The sequence below is a fragment of the Struthio camelus genome, chromosome 21 (genome assembly GCF_040807025.1).
Source record: "Struthio camelus isolate bStrCam1 chromosome 21, bStrCam1.hap1, whole genome shotgun sequence".
NCBI classification, from domain to species: domain Eukaryota; kingdom Metazoa; phylum Chordata; class Aves; order Struthioniformes; family Struthionidae; genus Struthio; species Struthio camelus.
The window spans coordinates 12,999,885-13,018,372 of NC_090962.1; the positions used below are offsets into that span (position 1 = coordinate 12,999,885).

The 18,488-nt window shown below is 45.7% G+C and overlaps 2 protein-coding genes across 12 annotated transcripts in view; both read left to right on the forward strand.

The window, feature by feature from the left end:
• Positions 1-12: 12 nt before the first annotated feature.
• EMC1 (ER membrane protein complex subunit 1) lies at positions 13-12,579 on the forward strand. Of its 2 annotated transcripts, none has more exons than XM_068916124.1 (23): positions 13-147; positions 444-568; positions 839-904; positions 1,073-1,166; positions 1,608-1,736; positions 2,281-2,407; positions 2,775-2,924; positions 3,160-3,327; positions 3,923-3,994; positions 4,478-4,537; positions 4,804-4,926; positions 5,170-5,266; positions 6,145-6,261; positions 7,250-7,449; positions 7,713-7,862; positions 8,564-8,725; positions 8,951-9,070; positions 9,335-9,472; positions 9,867-10,040; positions 10,205-10,415; positions 10,654-10,738; positions 11,235-11,364; positions 11,579-12,579. In XM_068916124.1, the coding sequence occupies exons 1-23, from the start codon at positions 59-61 to the stop codon at positions 11,756-11,758; spliced, it is 2,967 nt and encodes a 988-aa protein (XP_068772225.1). In that variant the 5' UTR covers positions 13-58; the 3' UTR covers positions 11,759-12,579. The 2 variants fall into 2 exon arrangements, with proteins under 2 accessions (XP_068772225.1, XP_068772223.1); XM_068916122.1 differs by having other exon boundaries at positions 14-147; positions 2,772-2,924.
• Positions 12,580-13,158: 579 nt separating this feature from the next.
• UBR4 (ubiquitin protein ligase E3 component n-recognin 4) overlaps positions 13,159-18,488 on the forward strand; it is an 81,901-nt gene continuing 76,571 nt past the window's right edge. For all 10 annotated transcript variants that reach the window (XR_011135693.1, XM_068915596.1, XM_068915599.1 and 7 more), the window contains exons 1-3: positions 13,159-13,312; positions 17,024-17,121; positions 17,894-17,997. Coding sequence is in view for 9 of the 10 variants with exons in the window: in XM_068915596.1 (XP_068771697.1) it covers positions 13,170-13,312; positions 17,024-17,121; positions 17,894-17,997 (345 nt within the window). In the remaining variant the exon portion in view is untranslated. The remainder of the gene's footprint in view (positions 13,313-17,023; positions 17,122-17,893; positions 17,998-18,488) is intronic.

An 18,488-nucleotide genomic window follows, 5' to 3' on the forward strand; every position in this document is an offset into this window, starting at 1 on the left:
GGCGCCAGGCCCCCTGCGGCCGCCGCGGGGCGCGCCGGGATCGCGGCGGGCCGCTGTCATGGCGGCGGCGGCGGTGCTGCTGCTGCTGCTGCAGTTGTCGCCGTTGGTGACCGCCGTTTACGAGGACCAAGTGGGCAAGTTCGACTGGTGGGTGCGGGCCGAGGCCGGGGGGGGAGCCCAGGGGGCCGGGCTTGCCGGCTGCGTGGGGCCGGCGGCGCGGTCCGGCCTGCCCTGTCTGCGGCGCCGGTCCGGTACGGCAGGCCGCGTTCCCGGTGTGTGCGTACGGGGGGGAGAGAGGGGTCCCTTTCTCCCGGGATTTTCCCCGTCTCCGTACTTGCCCAGTGCTCCGTCCTGCTGTTAGCCTCCCCGTGGCGGCTTCCCCTGCCCGCTGCCCCGGGTGAGGCTCCCTGCGATGCCTTCTCACCCCTCCTTCCCTCCCCCAGGAGGCAGCAGTATGTGGGCAAGCTCAAGTTCGCCTCCCTGGAGGCCTCGCAGGGCTCAAAGAAGCTCATTGTGGCCACCGAGAAGAACGTCGTGGCTGCGCTGAACTCCAGGAACGGCGAAATCCGTGAGTGAAGTGGGGCCTTAGGGCCCAACAGGCTTTTCTCCTGGGGCATCTGCTGATTGTAGTGGGCCTAGCACTTCATTTTCATACTGATAAATTAATATTGCTCAGACTGCTTTATCAGCTTGCAGCTCAAAAGCTTATCCCTTAGGACAGACAGATGCATGGGCTGCAGGAGCTTTTTGCTGCAGAAAACTCAGGTTTAAACCTAATAACAAATAAAAGCATTTGGGGGAGCGAATCTGTTTCTTACGTAACTCTTTGTTCCTTCAGTGTGGCGCCATGTAGATAAGGGAACTCCCGAAGGAGCAATAGATGCGATGCTGATCCACGGACAGGGTAAGAAGAACGTTACATGGCACGCTGGGGTTAGTAACTGTCCTTGCGTGTGGGATCCCAGCCACGAGTTGTCGGAGTAACCGTTAGGCTTGCCAAAGCTAAATGCCTCACTGATTTGTGGTGGATACAAGTCCTGTATTTATGTCCTTCTGATCGTTTTCTGTGCAGATGCCATCACTGTGTCCAATGGTGGGCGCATTCTCCGCTCGTGGGAGACCAACATTGGTGGGTTGAACTGGGAGACCTCACTGGACACCGGCAGGTGAGTGTTTGGACTGTCTCTTTCCCTTTGCAGTGTGCTGGTGTAGGAAGGAGAAGTTGTATTCTAGGGAAACGTTAGTTAGGTGTGACGTTTCTAAAATAAACATGGATGAATACTATAGGAATCCCTGCAGCTTGCTGTCAGGCCTAATGCTGTTTCCACCCCTTGGCAACCAGGTAGGAGGAAGAGATACAAATCCTTTCATAGGTAGGTTTTCTCCCCCAGCGTACAACATATTAAACATGGAAGGTACCACTTTGATTTGAGGTGTTTGCATTCCAGCCTTCTCCTCTCTGTTCAAATCGCTAAGGATAGGTAAAGTGGACTATATATTTAAATTATAGTTTAAGTTTGCTGTTGAATGTTTGAAGAAGGTCTTTAAACAGGGTGAGTTCTTCATAAACATCATTTTCTAAGCTGCTGCCTCTGACCTGTGCTTAGTTTCCAGATGGCTAGTTTGGTGGGGCTACAGGACACAGTGAAATATGTGGCAGTCCTGAAGAAGGCAGCTGTCTCTCTTCACTACCTGTCCAATGGGCACCAGAAATGGGTAGAGCATCTACCAGAAAGGTAAGAAAATAGTGTAAGCAGAAGCTTCGGTTGCAGACATGGAACCCAATTTCTTGAGGAGGAGGGGATGCTGTGCTTCTCTTTTACTTAGGAAAACTAGTTTGGTACTAAGACAAATAAAGTTAGCAGTTACTTTCTGAAAGGGTAAGACAGAATTAAGAGAGAGAGGACTTCACGTGTTTTATGAGCATTGCCAATGGAGTGCTCTTTCCAAAGAAATGAAAGAGGTCCTCCTGTCTGAAACCAGAAACTATTTTGTGTTTAATTGTATAGAAAGGAATATTGGGGAGACTGTAAGAGAAGGGTGGAGGAATTCCCCACCTGTTATGTCTCTATCATCTTCACGTTTTTCACTGCAGAAAGCAGTGACTGAAGGTGAGATGTCCATAAAGCGTTTGTGTTGATAGGCAGAATGTTTCTTCTGGAACAAGCAAGTTAGAAGTTGAGTCAGTCTTTCCTCGCAAGACCCATGATAGAGTAATGTAAGTGTGATTTTGAGTGGCGATTGAAGACCGTTACTTTACAGCAGCTGCTTCTCTTGCAGTGAGAGTACTCAGTACCAGCTATTGTATTCCCGCGGGACTGGAGTGATCCACGTACTTGGAATTGTTCCTCAGAGCCACTTGAATGTTCTGACCTTCAGCGTAGAGGATGGAGAAATTACAAAACAGGTAGTCCTTGAGCATGGATTCAAAACGTTGGATTTGTTGCCAGCTTGACTTTGATGGTACTAGATGGCTGTGGTGTGATGTGCAGAGTAATTTGTTGTTGTTGTAGCGGAGACTAAACTTTCCTTTCCCTGTGGCATTACCTTTGGGTCAAGAAATAGATTTCCACTGCTGAATGCCCCGAAAGCAAAAGTTAGTCAGACTTGCATCTGGCAGAGTCAAGACTATCCTGGAAACCTCAGGCTAATAGACAGTTTATCCCAGGGTCATGGGTAAAAATACTTCTGACTTAAATATCTTGGTCACAGCCGTGTTGGTTCTTCAAAGTTTTTTCTGCTGTTGACAACTTCGCGTGTCTCTTGCTCAGCAGATCAGAATAGCAGCCCCGTGGCTGAAGAGCTTAAATGGAGCGTGCGGCGTGGTCGGGGAGGCAGTGCTGGTGTGCGTGGACATGGACGCGCACTCGCTCTATGTTTGCTCCTTGGAGACGGAGCAGGAGATGAAGCAGATCCCACTGCAGGTGAGCAGTGCTAACAGAGCATCGTAAGTAACTAATTGCCCAACTAAGCATGCCCAATGGATTGTCCCCAGAGCTTTGCTCCAGTGTTAGTCCAGGCCTCCTTGCTTCTGTTCCATGTTTATCCTCATATGGGCAGCGTCTTTATAAAGCATGCATTGCTGGCTATAAAAGGAAGGTACTGGGTTCACCAGAGAAAAAGTTTTGTTGAACGCATACGCTGATCTCCCTTTCTCAGTCGCTTGACCTGGAGTTTGCTGATGGCTTCCAACCCAGGATATTGGCCACTCAACCCAATCTCGTCAGTGCTTCGCGGACCCAGTTTTTCCTGCAGCTGTCTCCGAGCCACTTCTCCCTGCTGCAATACAGGCACGGGCTGCTCAGCCACCTTCGGGACTTCCAGCAGGTAACCAAGATAGATGCAGCTGCAGAACTCTTAACTGGGAGGGCTGACGACAGCTTAAGATTTTAGAAACAAACAGAAACCTTCCCTTATATTAAGCATGGTGAACAAGCTGCCGAGTTTCCCATTTCAATTGTGCTTTCTGCTGCAACATTTGAGAACCATTTGATTTCATTTATATTAGCTGTTAAAATAGTTTCAGACATCAGTTTAGGCATGCTTTGTGGCTAACAACTGTTAGCGTGGGGGGAAATCTAGGTTTGAGCTGGACAGAGACATGCATTTCTAAGAGACCAGTGGCATAGTAGTACTCTTGTTAGGCCAGCTGAGAAGTTTTGAAAGGTGAAAAAGCTTTAAAAAGCTCAGTAATACTAGAGGTTGTGGTTCAAAAGCTTGTGCAGGTCAACCATTTACTTCTTTGACAGAACTGTTTTTGGTCTTTTAAGAGGTGTAATTTCATCTTTGGTGAGACGATGAAATTTGAAATTTGGCTGTAGGGGATCAAATGTTGTTAACTTCATCAGGGCATACTTTCCTGCGCAGGTAGTTTTTTTGTTGTTTTTGTTGGCTTTATGCTTTCCTATTAAATTTTTTTCAGGCAGCTCTGGTGAGCTTTGCAACGACTGGGGAGAAAACTGTGGCTGCTGTCCTCACCTGCCGGAGTGAACTGGTGAATACAATTTGCTTGTACTATGTGACCAGCGCGGTTCTGTAATAGGGACATGCACTGGAGTCGGATTCCGCAAGAGTTTTCCTTCACAGGCCCGGGGATGTTTAGTAATTTCAAAAAGAGTAAGATTTAATTAGTTTCTCAGACATATGAAGACAAGGCAAGCAGACCTTGATCACATCCAGCTAAAGCTACTTCTAACTTTGTGAAACGTGCTGTTCTGTATGTAGCCTGTTTTAGGCTTGTGTAATCTGCTTGTATGCAAGCCATGAATCAGCTTTACCTATCTAGGGAGGGTTTCCGTTCTTAGGAATATGGAACTTAGCAAGCTTTCATCTTTTTCGGAATTGTCTCTGGGCCTGTTTTTAGAGTCAAGTCTAGAGACAGAGCTTGCTGTGGTCAGGCACTCAAAACCCCATTTTTTTTCCATACCCCCCTCATTGTGCTCCCAAGCCATGTTATCTCTTCTCATCCTCACTGCAGAAATCCGGAAGTTCTGATGGCCTTCGTAGTGGAAATACTCTGGAGGATTCCCAAAAAAAGGTATAAAATGGGCTTGTTCCCAAGAACAGTAGAAATTCTTGATGATCAGTAGTCTGTTTTCTTCCTTCACATGCGGGAACATAATGAAAAAGGTATTACACCCTATTTTTGGAGGCTGATGTTTTGCACCACTTCCATATAACCAGTCTAAAAACATCTTAAACCTCTTGAAGCCACGGAGCTTGCTAAACATGAAACCTTCTTGTGGAATTTGATTTGGTGTGACACGTGTGTTTAACTTGTCTTTTTTCTCCATGACGTTGTAGGAATCCTTGACTTGTTCCAATCACACCTACAATATTAATCTCTACCTGGTTGAAACTGGACAAAGATTGTTGGACACCACAATTACCTTTAACCTGGATCAGAGTGGTGCCAAACCAGAGCAGGTGAGCAGGGATCTTATTTCAATCCTGTGGCTTATCAGCCTTGTACTGCTTTCCATAGCCCAATTTGGCAGGACTGGTAGAGCTCTTCAGACAAGGTGGAAGGCTTGCTGCTGATGTACTAGACTGGTGCATACGCTCATACTGTTCGTGCTGGTTTTACTTGTGAGGTCTGAGCGTTGTTTCTGTTTGGTCCAAGCAGCTGATGGACATCATCCTCACCATTTCTCTTGCTCTTTTTTCCAGCTATACATCCAGGTCTTTCTGAAGAAGGATGACTCTGTGGGCTATCGAGCGCTGGTGCAAACAGAAGACCACATGCTATTGTTCCTCCAGCAGCCAGGTAATCGGCACAAACAACTAACCTGGTCCGTTTTGTCACTGTATGACAAGAAGATATCTCCAGTGTTATGGAATCCAATCCCAAACTACCATATCTTATCACTGCTTTTTTTTTTTTGTTGTTGTTGTTTGGAAAGTGGCAAAATTAGTGCAACTTGCATGGTTGCAATATGCAGGTAACTGAGCTAGGGAGGTGGTCCTGAGCTAAATCCCTGGAAGGAGACCGGAAAGTTGTATATCTTTCACTCTCACAAGACAGCTCATCTGAGAAACCGATGTTTCTGCGGTGTTGTTTGTGCAGATGGAGCCTTTGAGTTTCCTGGATTGCTATAGATTTCAGAACTCCTATTGTAGAATGAGAGCCCTAAGCCTTCTTGTAGATCTTCCTTGAAGTTTCTTCAAAAAAGTTTCTTAAGGCAACAATGTTAATTTGCAGAAAAGACTGAAAGTCCATCTCGGTAATTTGAATCCCCAAGGGCTTAATAAGCATTCTGGAGTTCATACTTTGTACCTATTATTTTAAATGGACTTAATGGCTTCAACCCTTTCAAAACGTTTATTTGTTCCTCTTGTTCTTTGAAGTGACTCTGGTTGAATAAAGTATTTTTCATGGTCTTTGTGAAGGACCAACGCTTATTATATTAAACATGTGAACAGTATTTTTCATTGCATTAAGAAACTGTGATTTGCATGTTAAGGCCCACTGGAAGATCTTTCTACAGTGAGCAAAGATTTTTGTCTCTGAAAATCTGTTCCCAGAGATTAAATTCAAAAGAGCTTCAGTTGCTTTAGCTAGTCTTGCTAATGGGCATAACAGAGATGTGCAATATACTTGTGCTTTTTTTGATTTACCAATATTCTACTCATATTTCTTTTCAGGAAAGGTTGTGTGGAGCAGAGAGGAGTCACTAGCAGAAGTGGTAAGCTTGGAGATGGTGGATCTACCTCTGACAGGTGCACAGGCTGAGCTGGAGGGGGAATTTGGAAAGAAAGCGGGTAAGGCATAAACTTCATGGAATTCTCTATAAGCATGTGAGTTTCTATTTGTTTTTTTTTTTTCCTGAAGAAATGTGTAGTTTTCCTCTAAGCCATGAGTTCTTTGGATTCAAATTTCCACTATTGGCAGCATGATCAACAGAATCGGAAATAAACCCGTTTCTGTCCCAACTTTTAAAGCTCAACGTCAAAGGCAGATCACGTAAACATATTACGTTCCAGACTATGAATGCAAAAGAGATGGGAGAGATTTTATCCATCTTTCTTAAACGTTTCCCTTTGATGCTCTGATTACCTTTTCTGGAAGACTCATTTCAATAGCTTTTGTTTCTGCTTTGTTTTGTTTTTCTTGCTGTCCTGGATGCAGCCATTCAAGGTAACCTCAGACTATGCAGTGTTTCCTAATCTTTCTGACAAGTTTTTTCTAGTGGGTCTTTATCTTTTTTTTCTGCTTGTTTTCCTCAGTGGTGAAATATAGTTGAAGTCTGCTGTTTTTAGCTCCTTGACAGGAGCAATATAAACCCTCCTTGGGTAGAATTAAGGTGTTTTTTTTTTTTTTTCCTACAAGTGGTTCTGTTACTCTAAGTAATGTGCGCGAACAGAGCTTGAGACCCTGTGAAGGTGGGTTAGCTTTGGGTGAGCGCTTGCTGAGTGTACCAATGAGAAAGAAGGAATAGAAAGGAAGAGATTATATCCTCTGCAAGAGGGTTTGCTCTCGGTTGCTGAGAGTGTCTTTTGGAATGAGTAAGACCAGTGTGAAGTGGGAAAAGGATGGTAAATGCCAAAAAGTCTCTAAGAGTCACGATAACTGTTAAGTCGCTCTCCTGCAGAGGAAGGCAGAGGCTAAGAGCTGTCATAAATTCAGGCATGGCCACGTTACTTTTGTTGGCCGAAACTGTAATTGAACTATGGAGTGGGATGTGAAGTTTTTCCCCTTCGGTTATGTCATATTTTTTCCCTTCAGTTATCATTGTTGGTCCTTTTGCAGATGGTTTGCTAGGGATGTTCCTGAAGCGGCTGTCCTCCCAACTTATCCTGCTGCAAGCCTGGACTGCCCATCTTTGGAAGATGTTTTATGATGCCAGGAAACCCCGGAGCCAGATTAGGAATGAGATTAATATTGATAACTTGGCTAGAGATGAATTCAACCTCCAGAAAATGATGGTTATGGTCACTGCTTCGGGAAAGGTGAGGAAGGCAGGGTAGGAATCTGTTTCTAGGCTGTAGCAAAGGGTCTCACCACAGAATTTTCTCTGCCTCTTTTCCCGGGCTCTGGGAAGAATGGCTTGAAAAGATGCACAGAGTGTTTTGTGGTGGCATTGGAGAGGGACTAAGACTCTTCTTTCTTTGGCATGCCCCAAAGCAAGCTGCAGTGCTTAAATTGCAGCGCTTCCATGTGAAAGATATGTTGTTCTAGACTTTGGCTTTAATCTGGTCTCTCTGTCGCTCAGCTTTTTGGTATTGAAAGCAGTTCTGGCACCATCCTGTGGAAGCAGTACCTCAAGAATGTGAGACCGGGTTCCTCCTTTAAGCTGATGGTCCAGAGAACAACAGCCCATTTCCCCCACCCTCCGCAATGTACGTTGCTCATTAAGGACAAGGTGAGTTCTTTTCCTCTCTCCCTCCGTTGAATCTGCTTAGCTTGGAAAACTGTGCATTTAGAAAGCATCTTTTTGCGTGATCGCATGGTTATCGCTGATGTACGCAGGGAGAGGAGGGGAATGACAGTTGAAGGGAAGCAGAGACACAGTCCGAATGCTGCCAGGATGCTCATTTTGAACTCTTTTATTTAAATAAAAGGTATAGTTTAATTCATTTTTTTTTCCCTGGCTTTGTGAAATAAGTCATATGTTGTCTACGTTAGCTAGGCGGCAGTGGCTTTCCTCTAGCTAGGCGCAGCACGTTTTGTAGGCCACAGACAAGTGAGGGAGGAGAAAACCGTAATTTGCCTTGAGACTGCTTCAGCAGGCAGCCGATAGGATTTGGTTAGGACAGTGTATGCTCTCTCAACAGAGGAATTGCTTCAGTATGTTCAAACGGAACGTGTTTTCAGGGTGGAGTAGTTGAGCCCAGGGTGTGAATAGCCCACACCAGTAGGTAACAGGTGGAAGGAGCTCTTTTGTTGGCTTTAAAAAAAGTTGTGCATCTTGTTTGTTTGTTAGGAAACCAAAATGAGTTTTCTCTATGTCTTTAACCCCATCTTTGGGGTTGTGCATCTTGTTTGTTTGTTAGGAAACCAAAATGAGTTTTCTCTATGTCTTTAACCCCATCTTGGGGGTTGTGCATCTTGTTTGTTTTTTAGGAAACCAAAATGAGTTTTCTCTATGTCTTTAACCCCATCTTTGGGAAGCGGAGCCAAGTAGCTCCCCCTGTTCTGAAGCGTCCGATCCTTCAGACTTTGCTTCTGCCTATTATGGATCAAGACTATGCCAAAGTGCTGCTCCTGATTGATGATGACTACAAGGTAAATTGCTTTGCCCCTAGGCAGCATTCTTCATGTTCAGGTTAATTATCCTCCCCTTTTTGGAGCAAGGTTAAAAAATGTCGTTGAGTTACATTTCACAAAAAAAAGATGAGGTTATTTTGGTGAAACTTCATTTGATGTACCTTCGTGTTTAAAATATTTTCCGGTGTTTTTGTTTGTCAGTTGATTTTTAACCAGCTTTCCAATTCTTCTTCTCTTTTCCAGGTTACGGCTTTCCCAGCGACTAAGAATGTTCTTCATCAGTTAGAAGAAATAGCCCACTCTATTTTTTTTTATCTAGTGGATGCTGATCAGGGAAAACTCTCTGGGTTGAGGCTGAAAAAGGTATGGAGGAAACATTACAGTATAAGTGATATCATTTTCCTGTGTGTTCTGTAGGAAAATGGTAGATCCTTGCACTTGTTTTATGGAGTTTTGCTTGGGGCGTAAACAGTTCACCTGGCTTTTGACTTCTACTAGGCCTCAAAACCTTCCTAAAACTCTTTCACAATCCAAAAAAGCAGAGGAAGCTCCCTGCGTCTTAGTAGTGGAGGCTGTGTCTTTGGAGGATCAGATAAAACCTTCTCCTGTGTCGTGTGTTTCTTGCAGGACCTGACAACAGAGGAGAGTTGGGAGGTGATCATTCCCACGGAAGTGCAGAGGATAGTGACTGTGAAAGGGAAGAGATCCAGTGAGCACGTGCACTCCCAGGGCCGTGTGATGGGTGATCGCAGTGTTCTCTACAAGGTGCTGTAGGAACTTTTTTGGTGACTCATTAGATCACTGGAAGATCTCTATTCTCTGTCTAGGCACTGTTGGCATTACATCTTTGCCCTATAATGCCATTTTTTTCTATACAGGTATCAGTGTCCCTAACCTGAGAAAACCTGAGAATCTTCTGCAGAAGATGCTAATTTTGGCAGACTTTTTTCTTTTTTAAATGACATGTTTTCATGCAGCAATTAAAAGCCTGTCAAGCATCTGAGGATGGGGGGGACTGCTGCTTAGTTTCTCCAAATGGTCTGTGCTGATAAGATATTTTGTTCATTACATCTCTGGTACCAGATGAAATGCAGATAACCATGGTGCCTCTGGCACTAAAGTGGGGATCTCAGCTGCTTTTCCTTTTTTGCTGCTACAGTCCTTGAATCCAAACCTGCTTGCTGTGGTGACGGAGAGCACTGATACGCATCATGAGCGCACTTTCATTGGAATACATCTGATCGATGGAGTCACAGGCAGGATCATCCACTCGTCGGTACAGAAGAAAGCAAAGGGACCTGTGCACATTGTCCATTCGGAGAACTGGGTGGTGGTAAGAACTCATATCTCCTTGTCCTTTACTTTTAGGAGGTAGGGCAGTTGCTGAACCTGTGGGCAGAATACTTTCTGACCTTTCTTTATGATTTGCTGCTACCTCTGTATTGTTGACTTGGCTTGCTCTGTATTCCTGAACGACATCTTCCTCTCTCAATTCAGTACCAGTACTGGAATACTAAGGCACGTCGGAACGAGTTCACGGTGCTGGAGCTGTATGAGGGGACGGAACAATACAACGCCACAGCCTTCAGCTCCCTTGACCGCCCACTTTTACCTCAGGTCCTCCAGCAATCTTACATCTTCCCATCTGCTATCAGTGCCATGGAGGCCACCATCACTGAACGAGGCATCACCAGCCGTCACTTGCTCAGTAAGTGCACGCTGCTCGGCTCTGAAAGTATTCAGAGATCGCTGCTACCTGCATGAGCCAGGCATCGCGCTCAAAACTGAGCAGTAGGTGGTTTTTTGTCAAAGATCCTGCCTGCCTTTGGGCTGCCCTGGACTCTTGGCAAGTGCAAGGACATGCACCAGGAGGGCATCTATATTAGCTGTTAGAAAATGCTGTCAGAAACGACCATTTTTAAGATGCTCCTCTTTTTAATGTACAGTTGGGCTTCCCTCTGGGGCCATCCTCTCCCTTCCGAAGGCTCTGCTGGATCCTCGCCGCCCTGAAATCCCTACAGAACAAAGCAGGTAAGGAAAGCGCAATAACCGCTGTTCGTGGACACCTTTGAGAGCGATGGGTTTGTGTGTAATATGCTGAAGTAGAACAACTTTTCACGGCTAGATTCAGGGCAATCCTTGCATGAGATTTAGTGAAGCTGCTTGGTTGCCCATTTATGATGGCAGAAAACGTTTGTCTGTAATACAGCAGGTCCTGTCACTAGGAAGAAATGCCTGTTGTCTGCAGTTTAAGAAATAACTGAAGTTTCTAGAATGACGCTTGATTAGTTTTAAAGCTTGAGAACCCTAAAAGGAGGCTGCTGCAGCATAGTGTGACCTAGCTGGCCTGTGTTTTCTACTTGTAGCAAAAATAAATCTGACCTGGAGAAAGCTGCTAAACTTGTTGGTTTAGGTCAGTGGCTTAGGAATCACAAGTCTGGTCATTCTAGGAAACAAAATGTAGGTGAAGATGTCCTTTGCATGCTGTGTTTGGATGGTTTTTGACTTCTCTTTTCATGCCTTTCAGAGAAGAGAATTTGATTCCGTATTCTCCTGACGTGCAGATCCACGCTGAGAGGTTTATCAACTACAATCAAACCATATCGCGAATGAGAGGGATTTATACAGCCCCCTCTGGCCTAGAGTCCACCTGTTTGGTGAGTACTCTTGGCAGAGCTGTGGAGTTGGTGGGTAGAGAAGCATGATGATATAACCTGTGGCAGGGAGTCTGTAGCTTCTGATCATGTGGCTGCTCGCTGCTTAATCATTTCTTGTTTTGATCAGAGCTGTAGATGTGAAAGTCCATCACTTCTGATGCACCTGGCTTTCTGCTTGAAGCCGCATTCCCAACATGCGATCTCCTCTCTTTAGGTTGTTGCATACGGCCTGGACATCTATCAGACCCGAGTGTACCCATCGAAGCAGTTTGATGTCCTGAAAGACGACTATGACTACGTGCTGATAAGCAGTGTCCTCTTTGGCCTGGTTTTCGCCACTATGATTACAAAGAGACTTGCTCAGGTGAAGCTACTGAACCGTGCCTGGCGGTAGGCCCGTGGGTGAAGGGAACGCTGAGGGCATCGACGAGGCTGGAGAAGGTATCTGAGATTCGGACCGGCTGATGATCTGCGACCCAGTGTCGCCGCTGGGTTCAATTAGAAGCTCCTGTTTGCCTGGCTGTGACAGAGGCAAGCGTCTATTTTGTGTTTCTGCTGGAAGATGTTTGAAAGGAGGAGCTGCCAGTACGCTGCCTGTACACCTCCCTGTGAGAAGAAATGGAAAAGAGATAGTAAAGCGACATCCGACTGTTATGACTAAAAAACCTTCAAAACCTTCCCCCCCAAAAAAGTCTGAAAAAAGTCCTAATGTCCTAAAATCTGGTGATCATGTTATCTTCCCAAAGCAACATAACCCAATTTTAGTGAAGAGCTGAACAACGAACTGAGGATGAGTGTCCCGCTGATGCTAACCTCTTCTTCAACCCCCACTATTACTAAAGTCTTGGTAAGAGGAGGAGTCGCACACTGATGGCTACTGTGCTTTAAATGCTGGACTTGGTAAATGTGTGAGCTACTGTATGCAAGACAGAGAACTGACTCAGCATCTCCTCTCCCTCTGATAAGAGGGACATTAGAAGTTGTATGAATGTTGGTGGGAAATTCAAGTATGTTGCAAGAGCATGGGGGGAATCTGATTGTCATGTTTCTCATGCTTTTTATTTATTGTGGCTACACCACTGGTTCCCTCCTATTTTGGAAATTTTCCTGTGTCTGGTGTACACCATACAGCTCATTTGTTTGGATGTTTCTGGCGTCGTTCTTTAACGGAAAGAAAATAAGAGTCGTGTCCATAAAGGCGAGATGTGAATTTCAGATGGCGTTTGAAAAATGTATTCTGCCTTACTGTACAGCTCCTTGGTCACTCCAAGCCAGGGTGAATGTCCTGTGCTTTAGGAGTAAAGACCCTCTCCATTTTCCCTCTGTGGATCATGGATGTTCCCTTTTATCGTCCGTTTTTAAGGTCAGGCTCTGATTTGAAGTTGTCCTAATCACGTTTTGCAGCCAATTGTACCTCATCGCGACGCTTCTCCTAACCATCACGGCTGTACTTAACCAGTGGGTACTTGGTGCGCGGAGCAGCAGCGTTTTGTCCCTTGGAGAGGGAGTTCATTAAGTGGATTTGCCTCTTTTGGGGTGTTTTCTGAAGGCGGCGGGGGGGGGGGGGGGTGTCACAGCGCATGCGCACACACGTCTCTCTCACCACCCCCCCCCCAGCCGAGCCGCCGCGCACGCGCCACACGGGAAACTTGCTGACTCATCTACTGCGCAGGCGCCGAGCTCCGCGCTTGGGAGGGGCGGGCGCGGGGGTCACTTCCTGTCTCGCGGGGGGGGGAGGGGGAGGCACTTCCGCTCTGCGCCGCTTCGCGCCCGCCCCCGCCCCCCCCGCCCAGCGCAGCGGCAAGATGGCGGCGGGCGGCGGCGGCGGCGCCGCGGGGGCCGCGGCGGAGCCGGGCTGGGAGGTGGCCGTGCGGCCCCTGCTCTCCGCCTCCTACTCGGCTTTCGAGATGAAGGAGCTCCCGCAGCTGCTGGCCTCGGTTATCGAGAGGTGAGGGGGGGCTCCGCTCGGGCTCCCGGCGCCGCCGGTGCAGGCCCGAGGGCCTAGGCCCGCCGGCGGGAAGGGAGCCGGTGCGGGGCAGCGTTGCGGCCCGCGGCGCGGCAGCCGGGGAGGCTCCCTGGGCGGCGCCCAGCCGTCGGGGAGGAGGTGCGCCGCCGCTTGCCCGGCTTGGCCAGCGCTCGGCCGCGGTGAGCACCTCTGGCAGGTAGGCCGCCCCCTCCCCGGCGGGCGGAGGGCCCTGCTCCCTCCTCGGTTAGCCCCGCTGCGCGGTTTGTAGCTCGTCTTGTGACGAGGCGAGGACGCCGCGGCGTTGCGTTCGGGTAGGGAGATCCTCAGCCTGACCGCAATTACACGTTTGGAAGCAAAACCCAAAGGCCGTGCTAGAGAAGATAACGAAGTCGAGCCCTGCGGCGTTTCGGGTAGCGTAGCGGCTGAACGTGCAAGCGCTGGGCGCTTGGAACCAGCGGTCCGTGCCCCCGTGCATACGCGCAGTGGTTCACCAAGAAACCTGCCTGTGCTGAACGCTTGTGCTATCCAGGCACGCCTTAGGCTAATCTTTCTTTTATAAACCATCTCACCTTAGCTTAATCGCGTGGATCTCCGCTGTCACTACTCTTAACGTCCGTTATTGGGTTGTTCCAGTGTGATAATATCACGTAACTGCTAAATAGACACGCTTGACTTCTGGGAGAGGGCTGTTTCCTCCCTCGGTGAAAACAACGGTTCCATGTGAGACGGGAGCGCGTTGCCTTTATTCTAAGTAGTGCTGCGCTTGGCGAGTTTGAGTTACGTGCCTGATGTTGGCTGTGTTTCAAACCCAGCGAAATTAATGGAAGTCCAAGGCCCCTGGAGTCTTGCAGAGCGATATCTTGTATTTCATGCGTTGATATAGCACGTTACACATCACAGAGGATAAAAATAGCTTCTTCATGCTTGGAGTCAGGCTCTTATATTCTGAACAAGTAGCCTATCTGTTACTTTCTAATAGAAAAGACTATATCTGTTCAGCTTATTTTCAGAAGATGGTTGTTAGGTGTTTTAGTGAGACTGTTGGATGGTATAATCCATAAAGCAATCCCCAGTAAATAAACGTGGTGTAATGGCAGCAGAATAAGTAACATAATTCTTTTTGAAATAAATATTTATGAGTTTTCCTGACAAGTAGCGTGCTTCATTTTTGAGTTTAAGCATCAGCAGGTCACTGGAATTTTCCTATTAGCAGGAATATTCAGGAGTTAGTAGGCTTCGGCCTCTTATTTAACATAAATTATGGAAATGCTGACTTGGAAAGACAGAGTTGACTTAGAGCGTGGTCAGTTTGCAAGGTCTCGGACAGTCAAATAGGACTGATTTTTCAGGAAAGGTTTTTCAATAGCAAGAGAACTCCTGCACCTGCTGTTTATGCCTTTTCAAGGAAGGGGCTGCTTTTGTGCCTGCTGTCTTACATAAAGGGTCTATTTCTGGCCTGTTTAAAATTTGGAAGCAGAACTGAGAAGGGAGGTGGTATTTGTTGGTGACACGTTATATTTGATATCGACGCGGAGGCTTCTGGGTTGGCGTGAGTAAGGATTTTTTCTGTGAAGCAGTTATTTAAGCAACCCTCACTATACAAAGCCTAAATTATTATTAAATTTCATTATATAAACAAATATTACTCCAGCACGTCATAGATTAAGCTGTTATGTTTACTCACAAAGACTAGATGATGGTGATTAGTTGAGAGTTGCCTTCCTCTTCTAAGGGTTGTTTTACTACCACGAGACACCCGTGACTTATTTTTATGAAATCTAAACCTCTTATTTTCAAATTGATGTGAAATACCCGAACTTGTTCCAGTTTCTGTCCTTTTGTATTTCTATACCTCATGGGTTTTGCAGGTTGCACAGCTTGACCTATGCAGCAGAACGGTAATGGAGGAGCTGCCAAATTCTTCCATGCTTTGTTATTCCCAGTTAGTTCTTATTTGTTCGCTTAAAATACATTCCGTATCTCTGCTGCCGCTAACTTATAGTTGCGCATAAAGAGGTAGATGAACAAAACTAATGTCTCAGCATACGGGGCGTGGGCTCTTTTGCGCGTTTGAGTCTGAGCTTTTGACCCGGCCGTGCACTTCAGGCAAGAGATGGCAAGGCGAGCCTGGTGAGACAAACCTCCGAAATCCAGTACTGTTGTGCTACTGCATGTTTTCAAGCAGAGCTTCCTGGTTCATAACAGCTATTTTTCCGTTGAAGCTTTTTGCATAGACTAAATTAAAAAATTTCTCAGAACTGTGAAAGCACAGCTACAAAGCTGTTGAGTGTTTCTCTCTCCCTTTTTGTGGGAGGGAAAAAAACAGATTCTATGGTTTGTTCTGTTTCAGCCACGTTTTCCACAGATTAATTACGCTAGAGAAAGGGAAAGTGAATGAGCATAAATAGGTCAGTCTTGAGGTCGGTAGGGAATAGTGTGTCCTCTTCCTTTCCTCGTCTGTTAAAGCTGGCATCGTTGTCTGCAGGCGGGTGAAGGGGGTATAGCAATCCATGACAGGTTGACCCCTTCTCTTTCCCACCCGTTACTGAAGATGGAGAAGTCTGCGTTTTGAGAAGTAAAGTTAAAATGGTCCGTGAAGCTGGGTAGCATAATGTTTTCTTTGAACTTAATGATTCATGTCACTGAATAAAAGTTTCTATCATCTGGAAATGTGAAAGAAATGAATTTAGTCATTTAATAGGCGGGTGTCCACATTGCTTAGTTTTACCACAGTAAAAACCAGGGGCTGAACTAGCCCCGGAGGCAGAGCTCTGTTTCTGTTTCTCTCCAGGTTTCTGTTCAAGTGGGCTGTGGTGTGAAACTTTACTGCTGCTGCCTTTAACGTATCATTTCTGTGTGTAAATAGCCGTTCTCCTTGGCTAGGAAGCCTGCCTGAGGAACCTGTATTGGCATGTATTTCGCTTTACAATTTTTACTCTGATTTGAGTTGGCATTAAATTTTCACTCACTCTGAGCTGTGTGTTGATTTGTGTGGGGGGAAAATAGCAAGATGATAGAGGTTTTGGAAGGTGAAAGTCTCTACCGGTGAGGCAGGTTACAGTGAATGATACGTTTTTCTTTGCTGTGGGTTACCTGCCAAAACTCCTTACTCCCCTGCTTGTTGGAGACGGCGTGTTGTGCGTTTTTTATTATTATGCAACTGGTTGTTTTGATCTTCTCTCTTGCAGAATTGCATAAACTTCAGTTGACAATGTGCCTTGATAGGGAATGAATGCCTGTATTGCAGCCCTGGCAAACGCTGTCTGGCATTAACGAAGCAAACTGTCCAAACTTTATGGGCAGCTGGGTTTGGAATAACCTAAAGATTGCTTACTACTGGGAGAGCAGTTGTTTAAAGATGCTGACTTGTTGACGGTATAAATGAAAAATACTTGCAGTATCCAAATTATTTCCTTAAACTTACTACGTGGAGGATGATCCTGGTGCCCTGATCTACCTGCTGCTGGAGGGGTCCGCGCTGAGGATGCGAGAGATGGCGCACGTGGCAGAGGCTTCTGTCCTATTCTGGGGATATCATTTTATTCTCCAGAGGAAGATTTGGAAAGAGCGTGTGATTTTTAATGAGCTTGGCTTGCATACGTTAGTAGATATATCATATTGTGAGTGTTGTATGGCAGCGGCTATTGCGTTGTATACAATTGACATATCTTCTGTTCTGTTCTCTTACCGCAGCGAATCTGAAATCCTGCACCATGACAAACAATACGAGCCCTTTTACTCCTCCTTTGTTGCACTCTCTACACATTACATCACTACTGTGTGTGGTCTAAGTAAGTGTTCACCATGCTTTGCTTTCTTTTGCTCTTGTCTAATGACTAGGATATAGTAAAAGTAGGCTAGGATTGTTGTGCTTTTGGTATTTGTCCAAAATCCTGTTTCTGAATCGGATGTTAACGCCAACTGCACCAGGCCAGCGTTGCTAGCTTTTGTTCTGGCAGAATGTGAATTCGGATGGAAAGGGAAATTTGTTGATGTGAGCGTTTGGCCTCAAACAGTGGATGGTGTTGACTTTTTGGTGTTTCATTTGTTGGCCTGGCTTCACTTTGGGGAAATCGTTTTTGGTCAAATGAAGTGTTTGCGTGCATTTTCAGTGTGTTAAAATTATTCTTTAGCACACCAAAGTAATGCCACCGTGTTGGACGTAATGATCAAAACCTTTTGACTCAAAACATTTTAGACTATTTCAGCTGAAAGGACTTGATAATTTATGTGAAAAAATGAAATTTTGGTCAGCCTGTTTCATGTTCTTCAGTGCTTTTCCTGTCAGTTTGGTATTAAATAATAAATGTTGCTAGAGAAGCCATTGTATCTAGTTTTTTTTGGCCTCTACATCTGAGTGGTAGATATTATCCTTACTTTACAGACATTTCTTTGTTACGTTTTGAGGAGACTGAATTTATATTGCATCTGTGTCTTAGACATGATAGATAGTGTGTGCATGTGTGTGTATAGCGTTCTGTTTTATTGAAAGCGTTAAGAATATATTACACGGAATTGTTTGAAAATTCCTACTGACCGATGCAAACATTGCTTTTTTTTCAGTACCAAGAAACCAACTGCAGTCAGTGGCGGCTGCTTGTAAAGTTCTGATTGAATTCTCACTACTTCGTCTTGAGAACCCAGATGAAGCATGTGCTGTTTCGCAGGTGAGCACAGATTTTGAACGTGTGAGCAAAAGGCCTCTTATTGCTGCATATTTGCTTTAGTGTTGTATAAAGCAAAATTACTGAAGTTCTAAAAATATTTAAGATCTAGCACTTTGGTGGATACTGCTACCTGCCGTGTCTTCCCTATGCATTGTTTTCTCAGAATTTTAGCTTGTGAGCACTGAAATGAATGTTGCCTGAAGCCTTGCTTAAACAGACTTCTTCAGGAACCTCAGCTGATTCAAGTGTTTCTGATGCAGTTTCCTCTATTCTGTTTTGGTTTTATGCAGCAGTATGGATCAGAACTGTTCCGTTGCCAGTCCTTTCAGTCTTTCAGGACAGATTCTTCTCCAGCTGTATTTTAGTCTTCTAGGAAGAGCTTCAATCTGAAAAGATTTTTTTAAGAGGAAAAGCATGTTAGACCTGTTCAGACACTGTAGCTTCTGACAGGACCTGCTTTAAGCCTTAGTGCGCCATAGGGAAGATAGCTT